Raw genomic sequence first — 15,737 nt, forward strand, 5'->3', positions numbered from 1 at the left:
TGATGAGCTGGCCTGTTTTCGCATCCACCATAGTTGCTGGAAGTGCTGAGCCAGCACAGTTTGCTTCAGATCGGCACAATAGTGTGAAAAGGGCAGCTTACTATTTCTGTGAACTCTAAAGAGCTGTAAATGTTTGGCATGGCCTGATATATAGATTTGTTCCAATCGATTTGGTTATTGCAGTCAATGTTAGTGTCTTATTGTTGGTAGTTACTACATATCCTCGGTGTGCCAGTAGGGAAGTGACCCTGTGGTTGTGTCTTTGACAGAGTTCCGTCAGACACTGGCTCAGTCCATAGCCAACAGAATGGACTACAAGAGAAAGTCAGGTGAGTGTTCCCCTATTGGCCCCTAGTTCACCCCTGACCTCCGGGCTGGATCCAGTGCTTAATTTTGTAAATCGGGAGGTCCTGGAACACATAGTGAGTGCAGGAGTGGTGGGGGGTATCCGGGGGTATCCGAGGGGGCTCTGAGGTACCGGAACACATTGAGAAAAAAGAGTCAAACACAAAGTGGCAGCTCAGCAGACAGAGTAAACAGTCAAGTAGCCTAATGTCTACGGTGGTGAAACGGACAGCACTCTCCAAAGCATTTTAGACGTCACTGCAGTAGGCCCACATACCTGAGTATAGCTGTGGGGCTGACACAGGTCTGAATTTCTTATAGCCTCATTTTCCAGACAATGTACAGCGACATTTTTAGACGACACTGCAGAACACATTGTGCATTGTGCACACATACTCAGCTGTGGGGCTGACACGACCAGCATTTCATTTCATTTTCAACACATCAAATGTAGCAGTTGAACAAATATCACAATATTGGAATATAACTTCAAATAAGATAAATCAGTGTAGGCTACAGCAGAACACACACATGACAATATATAGGCCTTCCTGTGTGAAGCACCTATTCAGATTACCTTCACAGTACTGAACAAGTTTGTAAAGGGAAAAAAATGTCCTACCTTAGTTTTCAGAACCTCCCATAATGACTCTCCCCATGTCATGTCCATTGAACCCCTAAGAGTCCATTTCTTGCTCAAAGCCATGAGCGGGCCTGTGGCTGGGACAATTAGCTTCCTTCTAAGGATTTTCTGAAGACTCTGGCTGTAGTGTCTATTACTTCATTTTGAGTGTTAAATATTTATATTTTTTATTTAACTTTGATTTAACTAGGCAAGTCAGTTAAGAACAAATTCTTATTTACAATGATGGCCTAACCCGGACGACGCTGGGCGAATTGTGCATCGCCCTATGGGGACTCCCAATCACGGCCGGGTGTGGACCAGGGTCTGTAGTGAGACCTCTAGCACTGAGATGGAGTGCCTTAGACCGCTGCGCCACTCGGGAGCCCTAAAAACTATTACCTGGGTATCCTCTTTAGCCCTGTCTATAAGGCTTGCTGCCAGCAGATGTGCCTTGGTTCGGGCATGTTCAAAAACCTTTTTTTCTGAGGACTTTTTTACGTCGGAGGCATAGGATGTTAAATGATTGTACATCCCACCCACTCTTTTGCTAGTTTCATCCCTCCCAGTGATTTCTAGACCCCAAGTTCCCTACCTTTTTTCATGTTGTACAGCCCAACTTTTAATTCTACATGACAAGCCAGGGGTTATATGTTTGATTGTTGTTGAACTGCAAATTGCACCTGCTCTGAGCACTTCATCGGTGGATGCACTGCCCCCCTCCTCCCCCCCCCCAGCTCCCCGTCTCACTCTCCTGCTGAGTCTGACTCGCTAGTAGGCCTACAAGCTAGTGGAGGTGCCGGTGGTGATGCTGAACTGGTGGGATTAGCAGCGCTGCTAGCTAAGGCATTGGCATCAGGAACAGTTTGCCCCTCGCTCCTCTCCTCCGGCAACGATAGTTCTCTGGCTCGTTCTGGGTTCGATTCACCATCTTTTTCTGGATTTTTGGACTTGAACAAATGACGTCAAACTCGATTGCCTTTTCTTTTCCATTTTTTTATGTGGCCTCCCACGATTCAAATTCAGTAGGGAGACGACCAGCCTAGGCTATGTAGCGTGATTACATAGGAACCTCTTCACCAGTTGACCACCACTACCAAGACCTGTGTCAAGATCAGTTACTTACCCCACAAGGCCCCTCCCCATGTCTCTACGTACAAATAAGAGAGCAGGTCTGGAATCAGTGTGGCAGGATAAGATGATTACACAGAAGGATCACCGCGCTTTTACATGATGGTGTTTTTTTTTGGGGGGGATAACAAGAAGGCAACTTGATTTAACGCTGATCGTTTTTATTAGAATGTCTACAGTGCGAACAGCGAAACAATGAATAAATCATGCCGCAAGAGGTACCGGATCCAGGCAAATAGGTGGCGGAACAAACAAAGTCAAATCTGAGAGGTGCCGGATCCAGCTGACCAAAGTCCATGTAGGATGTGTTTTTATTTACTGCCAACAGTGGATAAAGATCCGATTTCTGCGTAAAATGCTCCAGTCAAATAGGCAGCTATAACTTTAGAACATAATATATAATGCTGACACACCAGAATATGGCGAGCTTCATTGATTGACTGCCAGCAAAGACAGCCGCAGTATCTCTGGTCCAGTGGACGCAGTTAATCATTCGCTCTGTCTTTCAAGGACCCTATTTCCTGGAGTTTTTGTCATGGACCGTGACAGAGGACTGTGAGTTTATAATCAAATGCAAGGTAATTTAGAAATATCCAATATGTTGTTATCTTTGTTCTGACATAATCACATGGATTCTGGATTCTGATATGCATGTGCGTTGTTATGAATGTATTCAGTGCACAGTGTTACTGTATCATTAGAATCCTCTGTCTTTCTGGGTCCAGGTGACCAACGTAAGCAAGGATACGATTCTGAAGTGGTTCAAGGATGGCGTGGAGACTCCAGCTGTGTATGACCAGCAGACTGGAGTCAGCACCATGACTGTGCAACAGGTACACCATACCACATCCAGTCCTCATGGGGCTGGTTTCCTGAACCCAGATTAAAATTAATCCTGGACTAAAACACACTTTCAATGGAGATTCTCTTTTGTGAATGTTTTTAATCCAGGACTAGGCTGAATCTGGTTCCAGGGAAGTAGCCCATGTCACATGTCACTTTGATCAACCCCACTATTTAGCGCACAACTGGATATTTGACCTGGTGACCTTCTGGCTACAGATCCGCCCCTCTAACTATTAAGCTCCTAACCACCTCATTTTTGCAGCATAGTAATGTACACTACAGTTCAAAAGGTTTGGGGTCACTTAGAAATGTCCTTGTTTTTGAAAGAAAAGCACATTTTTTTCTCTATTAAAATAACATCAAATTGATCAGAAATACAGTGTAGACATTGTTAATGTTGTAAATGACTATTGTAGCTGTAAACGGCTGACATTTAATGGAATATCTACAAAGGTGTACAGAGGCCCATTATCAGCAACCATCCCTCCTGTGTTCTAATGGCACGTTGTTTTAGCTAATCTAAGTTTATCATTAAGGCTAATTGATCATTAGAAAACCCTTTTGCAATTATGTTAGCACAGCTGAAAACTGATGTTCTGATTAAAGAAGCAATACAACTGGCCTTCTTTAGACTAGTTGAGTATCTGGAGCATCAGCATTTGTGGGTTTCAATTAGAGGCTCAAAATGGCCAGAAACAAAGAACTTCTTCTGAAACTCGTCAGTGTCAGAGTCGTGTGTATAGGTGGCAGGGAAGTCAGGCGCAGGAGAGTGAAACGGAGTGTAAATGGAGGCTTTTAATAAATGCCCAATTAACATGTTCCAAACACTAATATGTACATACATAAATAAACATGGGTACGAGGACCCGTCGCGCACCTATACAACCATAAAATAACACTGACATAAAACAATCTCTGACAAAGACATGAGGGGAAACAGAGGGTTACGACTTTGGCAGAAGTCGTGACAGTCAGTCTATTCTTGTTCTGAGAAATGAAGGCTATTCCATGCGAGAAATTGCCAAGAAACTGAAGATCTCATACAACGCTGTATGAGATCTACCTCAATCAGCCCGACTAACCGGTGCCTGTATGTAGCCTCGCTACTGTTATAGTCTCACTACTGTATATAGCCTCGCTACTGTTATAGTCTCACTACTGTATATAGCCTCACTACTGTTATTTTCACTGTCTTTTTACTGTTGTTTTTATTTCTTTACTTACCTTTTGTTCAACTAATACCTTTTTTGTACTGTTGGTTAGAGCCTGAGAGTAAGAATTTCACTGTAAGGTCTACACCTGCTGTATTCGCCGCACGTGACAAATAAACTTTGATTTGATTTGACTCCTCCCTTCACAGAACAGCACAAACTGCCTCTAACCAGAATAGAAAGAGGAGTGGGAGGCCCCAGTGCACAACTGAGCAAGAGGACAAGTACATTAGAGTGTCTAGTTTGAGAAACAGACGCCTCACAAGTCCTCAACTGGCAGCTACATTAAGTAGTACCCACAAAACACCAGTCTCAACGTAAACAATGAAGAGGCGACTCTGGGATGCTGGCCTTCTAGGCAGAGTTCCTCTGTCCAGTGTCTGTGTTCTTTTACCCATCTTAATCTTTTATTTATATTGGCCAGTCTGAGATATGGCTTTTTCTTTGCAACTCTGCCCAGCATCCCGGAGCCGCCACTTCACTGTTGACGTTGAGACTGGTGTTTTGCAGGTATTATTTAATGCCCAGTCCCCTCCTGTACTCCCTGTTCACTCATGACTGCACGGCCAGGCACAACTCCAACACCATCATTAAGTTTGCCGATGACACAACATTGGTAGGCCTGATCACAGACAACGACGAGACAGCCTATTGGGAGGAGGTTAGAGACCTGGCCGTGTGTGGTGCCAGGACAACAACCACTCCCTCAACGTGATCAAGACAAAGGAGATGATTGTGGACTACAGGAAAAGGAGGATCGAGCACACCCCCATTCTCATCGACAGGTCTGTAGTGGAGCAGGTTGAGAGTGGTGTCCACATCACCAACAAACTAACATGGTCCAAACACACCAAGACAGTCGTGAAGAGGGCACGACAAAACCTATTCCCCCTCAAGAGACTGAAAAGATTTGGCATGGGTCCTCCGATCCTCAAAAGGTTCTACAACTGCACCATTGAGAGCATCCTGACAGGTTGCATCACTGCCTGGTATGGCAACTGCTCAGCCTCCGACCACAAGGCACTACAGAGGGTAGTGTGTACGGCCCAGTACATCACTGGGGCCACGCTTCCTGCCATCCAGGACCTATATACCAGAGGAAGGCCTTAAAAATAGTCAGACTCCAGCCCCCCCTAGTCATAGACTGTTCTCTCTGCTACCGCATGACAAGCGGTACCGGAGCGCCAAGTCTAGGTCCAAGAGGCTTCTAAACAGCTTCTACCCCCAATCCATAAGACTCCGGAACATCTAATCAAATGGCTACCCAGACTATTTGCGTCCCCCCCTCCCCTTTTACGCAGCTGCTGCTCTCTGTTATTATCTATGCATAGTCACTTTAATAACTCTACCTACATTACCTCAATTACCTCGACTAACTGGTTCCCCCACACATTGTCTCTGTACCAGTACCCCCTGTATATTGTCTCGCTATTGTTATTTTACTGCTGCTCTTTAACTACTTGTTATTTTTATTTCTTATTTGTATTTTTTTAACTGCATTGTTGGTTAGGGGCTTGTAAGTAAGCATTTCACTGTAAGGTCTACACCTGTTGTATTCGGCACATGTGACTAATACAATTTGATTTGATCAGTGATCATCACACACACACACAGAGTGTGTCAGAGTGTCTCTACAGTATGAGTGTTTATAGATCATTGCATGATTACCCACCGGGCACACACTGGTTGAATCAACGTTGCTTCCACGTCATTTCAATGAAATTACGGTGAACCAATGTGGAATGGACGTTGAATTGACGTCTGTGCCCTGTGGGTAGGATTGTCTGTGTACAGAAAGTCAAATGTGTATTGGGTATTCTCAAACCCTGTGTGTATGTGCGTGTTGACGTGCCTGTGTGTGTGTCATAATGATTGACTGTTTTCTCTCTGGTGAATCTCAGGTGACTAAGAAGGAGGCAGGCCACTACAAAGCCGTGGCGTCTGATGGTAGAGGACAGGATGTCAGCACACTGGAGTTACTAGATGAAGGTGAGACGTCATGGCACTGTCATGGACAACCACAGACATGGGCCCATGTTTGTAAAGCAATCAGTTTTGCTTCGTAGAGCCTAATGAATATGATGACTTGGACTGGGGGGGGACCTGATCCTAGATCAGCACTAGTACTCTGGGAAGCTTTGTGAATACGGGCCCCGGTCTAGCCGAAATATCAGGGAAATGTTAGTCTCTCAAGTTACATTGTTATGAGGCAATTTCAAAGTGCATTATTGTTATGTCTCATGATTATTCTGAAGATGCAGAAACTGAGACTGCACATAGTGTAATATTATGCATAGAGGTTAATGAACATTATAAACTGGGTGTTTTGAGCTCTGAATGCTGATTGACTGAAAGCCATAGAATAACAGACCATTTATCACGGGTATGACAAAAAAATATTTCTTACTGTTGGTAACCAGTTTATAATAGCAATAAGGCACCTTGGGTGTTTGTGGTATATGGCCAATATACCACTGCTAATGGCTGTATCCAGGCGTTCATAGAATGTCCTATATGGACTTTGGTCAGCCGGATGGGAGACACTTTTGTTGACTCTTGTTGGCCCCGGCAGGAACACTGTAGACCAATCACAGTGCTTAGAGACCCAGCCCAGAGGTCAGAGGTGAACCAGGGGCCAATAGGGGAACACTCACGCGTTGCATCATTGATAAGAACAGCCCTTAGCTGTGGTATATTTGCCATGTACCACACCTCCACAGACCGTATCGCTTAAATAGAGCCCAATGTCTGGAGACAATTATTCTGTCTTTATTTACAGAGTATGACAAGCTCCTACAACTCCTGAGCAAACAGTGTGGTAAGTTCAGCATGGATTTCCTAATACTATTACGCCAACATTTCAGTACCGAAACAGGAGTGACTTCTCAAGCATTCTTATGAACAATTTTTATATGGGAACAACGAAGTCATTAAATGATGAAGGATCGGCCCCCTTTTTTCAATTTTCACCTAAAATGACATACCCAAATCTAACTGCCTGTAACTCAGGCCCTAAAGCAAGGATATGTATTTTCTTGGTACAATTTGAAAGGAAACACTTTGAAGTTTGTGTAAATGTGAAAGGAATGTAGGAGAATATAACACATTAGATCTGGTAAAAGATAATACAGAAAAAAACAACCGTTATCTAGTATTTTTTGCACCGTCTTTCAAATGCAAGAAAAAGGCCATACTGTCAACTGTCAATATCCCAACAATGACATTCTGTCACAGAGTATCATCTCTCTGAATTTGACTTTTTCCTCTCTCTGTGGCACAGCGCTGTCTGCAGGCCCAGTGAGGATTCAATGCACTGCTATGGGCTTCAAGCTCTACTGCTCTCTCAAGTACTATATCAGCTACATGAAGACCAGCTGGCACTTCAAGTGAGTTCCCTGGCCTGGCCTCTGTACTCTGCCCTGCCACACGGGCTGTGCTCCAGGCCTAATGTATCCACTTTGTCTACATTATACAGTCAGCCTATGCTATACAGAGTAGGGTGAAGTTGCCCCTAGGCGCTGAACTTAGGTCAGTTTAGCATTTTCCCCACTAATTGTTAAGGTTGGGATTGGGGGAGGGGAAGTTGATCCTAAATCTGTATCTAAGGGAAACATCATACAGGGAACAGGGACTGGACTTTTATCGCCACCTGCTGGCAGCTTTTATGGTTAGCACCAACCACCAACCCTGGTTCTACAGAGTTACGGAGCAGGCAGGCTTTTGTTCTAATCCAGCATTAACACACCTGATTCAACTAATAGACTAATCATTAAGACTTTGATTAGTTGAATCAGCTGTGTTGGTGCCTGTCTGGAGCAAGAGCCTGCACATCCTATACCTCTCCATTACGAGAGCTGATGACAACCCAACACGGAAAAAACACATGAATTTCACCTGAACACAGGTGGAGTGTTCCAAAAACACGTTTTCATGTGATCACATGTGATCTTATGCGAAGTTAATGTGACAACATGTAACTCAACATGTGATAACACAAAACTACACGTGTGAAATCGTGATTTTTCTGTAAGGGCACTGCTGTAGCAACATGGTTTGTTGTCTAATTTTAACTCAAGAGTTGCTTTAGCATTTGTGTTTTTCTTCACATCGCCCCACAGCTTCCTTAGTGAGACAGTCTGAGCCCTTAATCCCAAATCCATCTCATCTCACCAGTTTGAAAAAGACCAAACGTAAAGGCTTTTACAAACAAATTTAGAACTGATCAAGTAAAGCCCTCAGACATAAATAGTCATGGCCTTGTATGGAAGTATCTTTTGTTGGATTTTTAGAAAAACAATATTCTATTCTATTGAATTGTATTACCATGTTATATTTCATTGTGTACCAGGGAGAGTAGGATTGACCAGTTGGAGAGGTGTAAGCCTGGCAGCAGTATGCAGAAGCTGTGGGTCGAGGTCTTTGCGCCCACGGAGAACGATAAGGGGAAGTACACTCTGGAGATATTTGATGGTCAAGAAAAGCACACCCGCTCACTAGACCTATCTGGACAAGGTTAGTCTGACCAGTCTGATTCACTCAAAAAGCAGTATCGCTTCAAAGCAGTTAAGCGAAATAGGCTTCATACTTGGGGTTTTACTGCTTCAGATTCATGTCAATGTCTTCAGAGCTAGAATGTAAACTTCCGAATTTGACTATTATTACTCAATTATAATTAAATGTGTCTGCAATCTTGATCTACATTCACATCTTCCGAGACAGGCTGTTAATGAATATTACACTCTTCCTAAATACTTTTACAGTAATCTATATTGAATTATCTCTCTCTTTATCTCTTCAAAAGCCTTTGCTGATGCTCTGTTGGAATACCAGAGGTTGAAGTAAGTGCAGTACCATATTGATGGTGGGGGCCCAGCATGGCTTGCAGTGGTAAACACTAACACAAACAATTGCAAGTACTATTTTCAATCACTATTCTCACATGGACAAACAGAAAACGGTTCTATATTCAATATTGATGAGTTGACATATAGTATGGCAATGGATATGAAACCATTTGCAAATGTATTTACCAGTTTTTACCCTTGCTTTTTGCTACAAAAGGCAAGTGGCGGTTGCTGAGAAAAGTGAGTAGCCTACTCTTTCATTGTTTCTTAATAATTGCATTTTCTGTAAACTGGAATGATTGAATGAGCTTCCTGTGGATGATTAAAAGGGAGTAAATGTCCTTCTCATTGCTTTAGATCGGGCCAGGGTGACCAAGGGGCTACCAGATGTGGTGGCTATCATGGAGAATAAGGTAGGCTAACTTTGGGAAATAATACTGTCCTATTACGTGGTCACTATGTTCACCAGTACTTCATTTTCCTTTTACGTCCAATTTGTGTGCTTGTACTGTTAGACCAACGAGTAGAAGTGCTGATCTAGGATTAGTTTAGCCTTTTAGATCATAATGAATACAATTAAATGGACAAGGGGGACTGATCTTAGATCAGCATCTTCTCCAATACGGATTTTTTTAAAAATAACCTTACCTGCCCATGTCAACAGTGATAAGTGATATTTGGTCATTTTTCCTATTTACATTGACTGTTGTGAATCATGTCATCTTTATTTCCCTCTCTCCTCCTCAGTCTCTGTGTCTGACCTGCTTCACTGATGGTGACCCTGCCCCAGAGATGTTCTGGCTGAGGAACGACAAAGGCATCGTCTCGGGGGGCCAGTTCAACATCGCCAACGAGAATAAGTGCAGCACTCTGACTGTAAACAACGTGACTAGCGAGGACACGGGCAACTACAGCATCTTTGTGCGCAACCAGTACGGCACTCAGACGGTCAACGTGACCGTGAGCGTGTACAAGCACGGCGAGAAGCCTCCGCCCGATGCAGTGGAGATGTAAGGAAGGAAGGAGTGTTGGTTTTGTTGCCCTAAGAGAGGATTCCAACTGGGCACAGATGTCAATTCAATGTCTTTTCCACGCTGGTTCCACATGATATGGAAACCACGTTGATTCGACCAGTGTGTGCCCAGTGGGTTGTGTTTGTATGGTGGTTCAGCCAGTTAGTTTTCATGGGGTTCAATTAGAGTTACGGAGGAGTGAAATACAAGAAGCAGTTCATTTCTGGCATTGGCATGTAGCAATGACTAAGAAGTTACATGTGCAAGAGGGAATGCGGTCAATTTGTGGCCCAGTCAAAACTGCAACAGCCTGTATTCTTGTGTCATTATACTACCAATAAATATCCCAAGAGTGTCAGCTATAATTTTATGATGTCGCCCCTTTCTTTCTGGAGCAATTAAGTAATAGGACCTGTGAGCAGGGACGAGAAAGCTCGGAAGTAGGATTCATTGGCCAAGGCGAGCACATTAAATGTTCATTCCATGTCTTGACAGCAGCAGACTTGATCCGAATTCCAATTATCTCCCATGTTGTACTTCACTAGACGTGTCATGTTAGTCATGCACATGGAGCAGATTACAGAGGTGCAACGACACGTCAAGTGCGTTTTTCCACATCAACCTAATTCATGCTTTGACCTCCGTGTAATGAGGGAGCAATCTCGCTCATTCAGAGTCTGCACCTGCAGCTTAAGTAGGTCTGTTAGCCTGTTAGCTCTCCACATACAGTATTTGTCATATCACGCGTCTCTGCAATCGCTTGTGTGCTGCTAATAAAGTCATTTGATCTTGGTGGCTTGACACGGTTTCATTCACCTCAACATGCTTCTGATGTTGTTATTGTTTGCACTGTTTGATATGTCTGCCAGAGGGATTTGTCATTCAATGATTATTAGAAACATCTCATTACAAGTGTGGGCAATTATTATGCGAGCAAAGAGTAGCTACAACATGTCTTCTGAACTGATAGACAAGCTTTTGTCCAAGGTGTCATTCACCCATCGCCTGGTTAAACAGTGGAGTAGATTGTTTTTTTTAGGAAGATTCCACAGGACATCAGACCTGGGTTCGAATACTATTCAAACAGTTTCAGAGTTTGCATTAGCCTGCCCCTAGTGCCATATGGTCTGGTTTGCACTTTTGCAACAGTTTTAGCGGTTCCATTGTACTAGGCACGCTCGATAAAGCCCAGCTAAAGTATTCAAAATGATTTCATACAGCAATTTAACCCAGGTCTGCATTTAGGACAGTATTGCAAGAAGGGCTCCCCCGAAACAAACTTCAGATCTGCGTGTCAGAAGTTTCAGAATCTATTGGGATGAGTAAAACCCATGCATATGTCATTTTATGACTATATTTTATGGCTATACGATAGCACAGCTCGGACATAACGTACTCTTACCCATCCCAAGACAACTGGAAGTTGGGGTCATGCCAGACAGAGATGTAAGTGAACTCTGGGTTGTTCAAACAATGAGGAACATTACTTCAGAGGCTGTGTTACTGATTAGACACAGAGGCACAGAGCGGAGCCCCTTCTACCTGCTGATATAAGTAGCTGTGGGGGACACAGTGCCGTTTCTACATTTGTGTTGAGCTTCGCACAGCTGTCTCAGGCTCCTATTGCCCATTTTGGTGAAGGAGGAGAAACCGGACCGGTACAGACACAGACGACATGGCCTTCAGTGGAACGTGGCAGGTGTATGCTCAGGAGAACTACGAGGAGTTCCTCAGGGCCATCTGTGAGTTTCCTAAAGATTCATTACTTTGCACCTATAGGGTTGTTTAGGGCTGAATCTGAAATGTATGTGCTTGATTCCTCGTGTCCTCTTTCTCAAAACTCATTGGAGGCTAGAAGATTAATGGTACCTCCCCTCTGACTTTCTCATCTAATGAGTTTTGAAAAGGAGAGAGGATGTAAGGAATCAAGGAAATGCAAGAGATTCGACTATGGATTCCCAACTATGACCCAAAATGAAAAGGTAGGGTTTGCCTCCATGGGTCCAATCCTAAGCTAATGAGTCAACCTCCTGCCCATCCATCAGCACTCCCAGAAGACGTTATCAAGCTGGCCAAAGACATCAAGCCTGTGACTGAGATCCAGCAGAACGGCAATGACTTCGTCATCACCTCCAAAACTCCTGGCAAGTCCATCACTAACTCCTTCACCATCGGCAAAGAGGCCGACATCACCACCATGGATGGCAAGAAGCTCAAGGTAGGCAATCCAAATTTACCTGTCTGTGGTGAATCTATACATATGAAAGTATTGATTGATTCACTGACATATTGTTAAATCGACAGGTTTCATCTTTGAATTGAAGTCCAGCAATGCTTGGTAGTTTAAAAGTTCTGTCTCATGGATGTTCTGTCTTATGAGGGAGGGGGGGTCAAGACGATCGTCTTGTATCTGCAGTTAGTGTTATGTCTTGTTCAGTCTTCCACGTTTCTTAGCTCATCTGCCATCACTCGTTATTGCTACACATTACTGATCGCCTCTCTCTTCTCTGGCCCCTACAGTGCACGGTCAGACTGGCGGGAGGGAAGCTGATGTGCAACACAGACAAATTCACACACATCCAGGAGCTCAAAGGCGGAGAGATGGTTGAGGTAATTTGACCTAATGTTGGTAACACTGAAGAATAACACACTACACATCTGTCAGTACAGTGTCAAATATCAGCATATACAGTTGTGACATATGGGGCACAGGTCAAACAAGCTGGCTATTTCTACCTTAGGTGGTTTTATTTGTATAATAGTGACCTGACCACAGTAACTAAACACTTTTCATTACCTCCCCCATTTCAGACGCTGACAGTGGGCTCTACGTCACTCATCAGGAGGAGCAAAAAGTTGTAAACCTGGAATGGTAGCAGGCAGGGGGCAGTCCTTGGCTATTTAAATAAACTTGCTTGATGTAAAACGTGTGGTTTATTATGTGTGCTGTGAACATGCTGCTGTGCATCATCTAATACACAGTAAACACTGATTGGATAACAGAAAAGTATTCAATCTACACTACCGGTCAAAAGTCTTAGACCAACTACTCATTCAAGGGTTTTTCTTGCTTTTCACAATTTTCTACATTGTAGAATAATAGTGAAGACATCAAAACTATGAAATAACACATATAGAATCATGTAGTAACCAAAAAAGTGTTAAACAAATACAAATCTATTTTATATTTGAGATTCTTCAAATAGCCACCCTTTGCGATATTACTGCACGGGTTGGAACTAGAAGCACAAGCATTTCGCTACATTCACATTAACATCTGCTAACCATGTGTATGAGACCAATACAATTTTATTTTATTTGCCTTGATGACAGCTTTGCACACTCTTGGCATTCTCTCAACCAGCTTCGACAGGATTGCTTTTCCAACAGTCTTGAAGGAGTTCCCGCATATACTGAGCACTTGTTGGCTGCTTTTCCTTCACTCTGCAGTCCAACTCATCTCAAATCACCTCAATTTGGTTGAGTTTTGGGGATTGTGGAGGCCAGGTCATCTGATTCAGCACTTCATCCCTCTCTTTCTTGGTCAAATAGCACTTACACAGCCTGGAGGTGTGTTGGGTCATTGTCCTGTTGAAAACCAAATGATTTTTCCACTAAGCACAAACCAGATGGGATGGTTTATCGCTACAGAATGCTGTGGTAGCCATGCTGATTAAGTGTGCCTTTGAATTGTAAATAAATCACAGTGTCACCAGCAAACACCCCCAAGCCACCTCTTCCTCCATGCTTTACAGTGGGAAATACCTATGGGGAGATCATCTGTTCACCCACACCGCATCTCACATAGACACAGCGGTTGGAACCAAAAATCTCTAATTTGGACTCCAGACCAAAGGACAAATTTCCAGCGGTCTAATGTCCATTGCTCATGTTTCTTGGCCCAAGCAAGTCTCTTCTTCTTATTGGTGTCCTTTAGTAGTGGTTTCTTTGCAGCAATTCGACCATGAAGGTCTGATTCACATAGTCTCCTCTGAACAGTTGATGTTGAGATGTGTTTGTTACATTTATTTGGGCTGCAATTGCTGAGGCTGAAAACTCTAACTTTTCAGCAGAGGTAACAGCAGAGGTAACTCTGTGTCTTCCATTCCTGTTGCGGTCCTCATGAGAGCCAGTTTCATCATAGCACTTGATGGTTCTTGATACTGCACTTGAAGAATCTTCAAGAAAATGTTCCGTATTAACTGACCTTCATGTCTTAAAGTAATGATGGACTGTCATTTCCCTTTGCTTATTTGAGCTGTTCTTGCCATAATATGGACTTGGTCTTTTACCAAATTAGGGATATCTTCTGTATACCCCCATACCTTGTCACAACACAAATGATTGGCTCAAACACATTAAGGAAAGAAATTCCACAAATTAACTTTTAAGAAGGCACACCTGTTATTAGATATGCATTCCAGGTGACTACCTCATGAAGCTGGTTAAGAGATTGCCAAGTGTGTCATCAAGGCAAAGCTATCATCAAGGCAAACGGCAGCTATTTGAAGAATATCAAATATAAAGTATATTTAAATTTGATTAACACTTTTTTGGTTACTACTTTTTTCATAGTTTTCATGTCTTCACTAATATTCTACAATGTATAAAATAGTAAAAAGAAAGAAAAACCCTTGAATGAGTAGTTGTTCTAAAACTTTTGACCGATAGTGTAGATTTCACATATGATTCAAAATACACAGTATAATTTCACAGTGCTCTTTCAAGTCGGGTACATAAACTCATTTTACATTGTAAAACAAACCACTGAATCGCTAATGCATAATTTACATTCAAGATGTACAACTAAAATAAAAACCTGTATCCTGATTCAAATGAATGTATGTGCAGGTGCTAATCTACGGATTTCACATGACTGGGAATACAGATATGCATCTGTTGGTTACAGACCTTTATAAAAAAAAGGTAGGGGTCGTGGATCAGAAAACTAGTCAGTATCTGGTGTGACCGCCATTTTCCATAAATGTTGTCACACTCCTTTTCAATGGCTGTGCGAAGTTGGTGGATATTGGCGGAAACTGGAACACGCTGTCATACATGTCAATCCAGAACATGCTCAAAAGGTGACATGTCTGGTGAGTATGCAGGGCATGCTCAGCTTCCAGGAATTGTGTACAGATCCTTGCGACATGAGCCCGTGGATTATCATGCTGAATCATGAGGTGATGGCAGCGGATGAATGGCACGACAACGGGCCTCAGGATCTTGTCACGGTATCTCTGTGCATTCAAATTGCCATCAATAAAATGCCATTGTGTTCGTTGTCCGTAACTTATGCCTGCCAACACCATAACCTCAATGCCACCAATTTCACACTCCCTCAAAACCTGAGAGAAATAAGCTTTTGTGCGTATGGAACATTTCTGGGATCTTTTATTTCAGCTCATGAAACATGGGACCAACAATTTACATGTTGCATTTATATTTTTGTCCACTGTACGGGGTTATTATTTTTTGTAGCTGAAACCTTCCTCAGCGTACATGGTCATTACTAAATACACAGGTGGCCACAGCTGTTCAAACTGATGGGCAATATTGGCCAATAAAACCAAAGCAGGGGATACTGTTTAGCCACTATTTGAAGTTGTGATTCTCACCTGATGACTTCAGGACAGGCTGATCTTTCCATTGAGCTGCTCCTGTGGGCTTGCTCCGGGAAGTACGCCAGATGGCCCCACTGGGCACAGATGTCAATTCAATGTCT

General features: G+C 43.1%; 2 protein-coding genes across 3 annotated transcripts in view; both read left to right on the forward strand.

Moving 5' to 3' along the window:
• Window positions 1-10,377, forward strand: part of myom3 (myomesin 3) — a 72,465-nt gene extending 62,088 nt beyond the window's left edge. Inside the window, exons 27-37 of one of the 2 annotated variants that reach the window (XM_024414417.2) lie at window positions 270-329; window positions 2,609-2,676; window positions 2,824-2,931; window positions 6,057-6,144; window positions 6,935-6,973; window positions 7,436-7,541; window positions 8,504-8,667; window positions 8,957-8,993; window positions 9,217-9,239; window positions 9,357-9,412; window positions 9,747-10,377. In XM_024414417.2, coding sequence (XP_024270185.2) covers window positions 270-329; window positions 2,609-2,676; window positions 2,824-2,931; window positions 6,057-6,144; window positions 6,935-6,973; window positions 7,436-7,541; window positions 8,504-8,667; window positions 8,957-8,993; window positions 9,217-9,239; window positions 9,357-9,412; window positions 9,747-10,013 — 1,016 coding nt within the window. In that variant the 3' untranslated portion in view covers window positions 10,014-10,377. Of the gene's footprint in view, window positions 1-269; window positions 330-2,608; window positions 2,677-2,823; window positions 2,932-6,056; window positions 6,145-6,934; window positions 6,974-7,435; window positions 7,542-8,503; window positions 8,668-8,956; window positions 9,065-9,216; window positions 9,240-9,356; window positions 9,413-9,746 lie in introns of those variants that run through there. The other variant, XR_002952865.2, reaches the window with a different exon arrangement.
• Window positions 10,378-11,532: 1,155 nt separating this feature from the next.
• LOC112246144 (fatty acid-binding protein 10-A, liver basic) lies at window positions 11,533-12,938 on the forward strand. The gene is made up of 4 exons (XM_024414418.2): window positions 11,533-11,754; window positions 12,058-12,230; window positions 12,533-12,622; window positions 12,824-12,938. The coding sequence occupies exons 1-4, from the start codon at window positions 11,688-11,690 to the stop codon at window positions 12,872-12,874; spliced, it is 381 nt and encodes a 126-aa protein (XP_024270186.1). The 5' UTR covers window positions 11,533-11,687; the 3' UTR covers window positions 12,875-12,938.
• The last annotated feature ends 2,799 nt before the right edge of the window (window positions 12,939-15,737 follow it).

This window comes from Oncorhynchus tshawytscha, linkage group LG03 (genome assembly GCF_018296145.1).
Source record: "Oncorhynchus tshawytscha isolate Ot180627B linkage group LG03, Otsh_v2.0, whole genome shotgun sequence".
Taxonomy (NCBI): domain Eukaryota; kingdom Metazoa; phylum Chordata; class Actinopteri; order Salmoniformes; family Salmonidae; genus Oncorhynchus; species Oncorhynchus tshawytscha.

What these genes read in the sequence shown, in the direction of transcription:
- LOC112246144 (XM_024414418.2), top strand. Translation starts at nt 11,688, where the DNA reads ATGGCCTTCAGTGGAACGTGGCAGGTGTATGCTCAGGAGAACTACGAG. An exon ending in GGAGTTCCTCAGGGCCATCT is followed by an intron (nt 11,755 to 12,057) that starts GTGAGTTTCCTA and finishes CCCATCCATCAG; the next exon opens with CACTCCCAGAAGACGTTATC. An exon ending in AAGGCGGAGAGATGGTTGAG is followed by an intron (nt 12,623 to 12,823) that starts GTAATTTGACCT and finishes CCCCCATTTCAG; the next exon opens with ACGCTGACAGTGGGCTCTAC.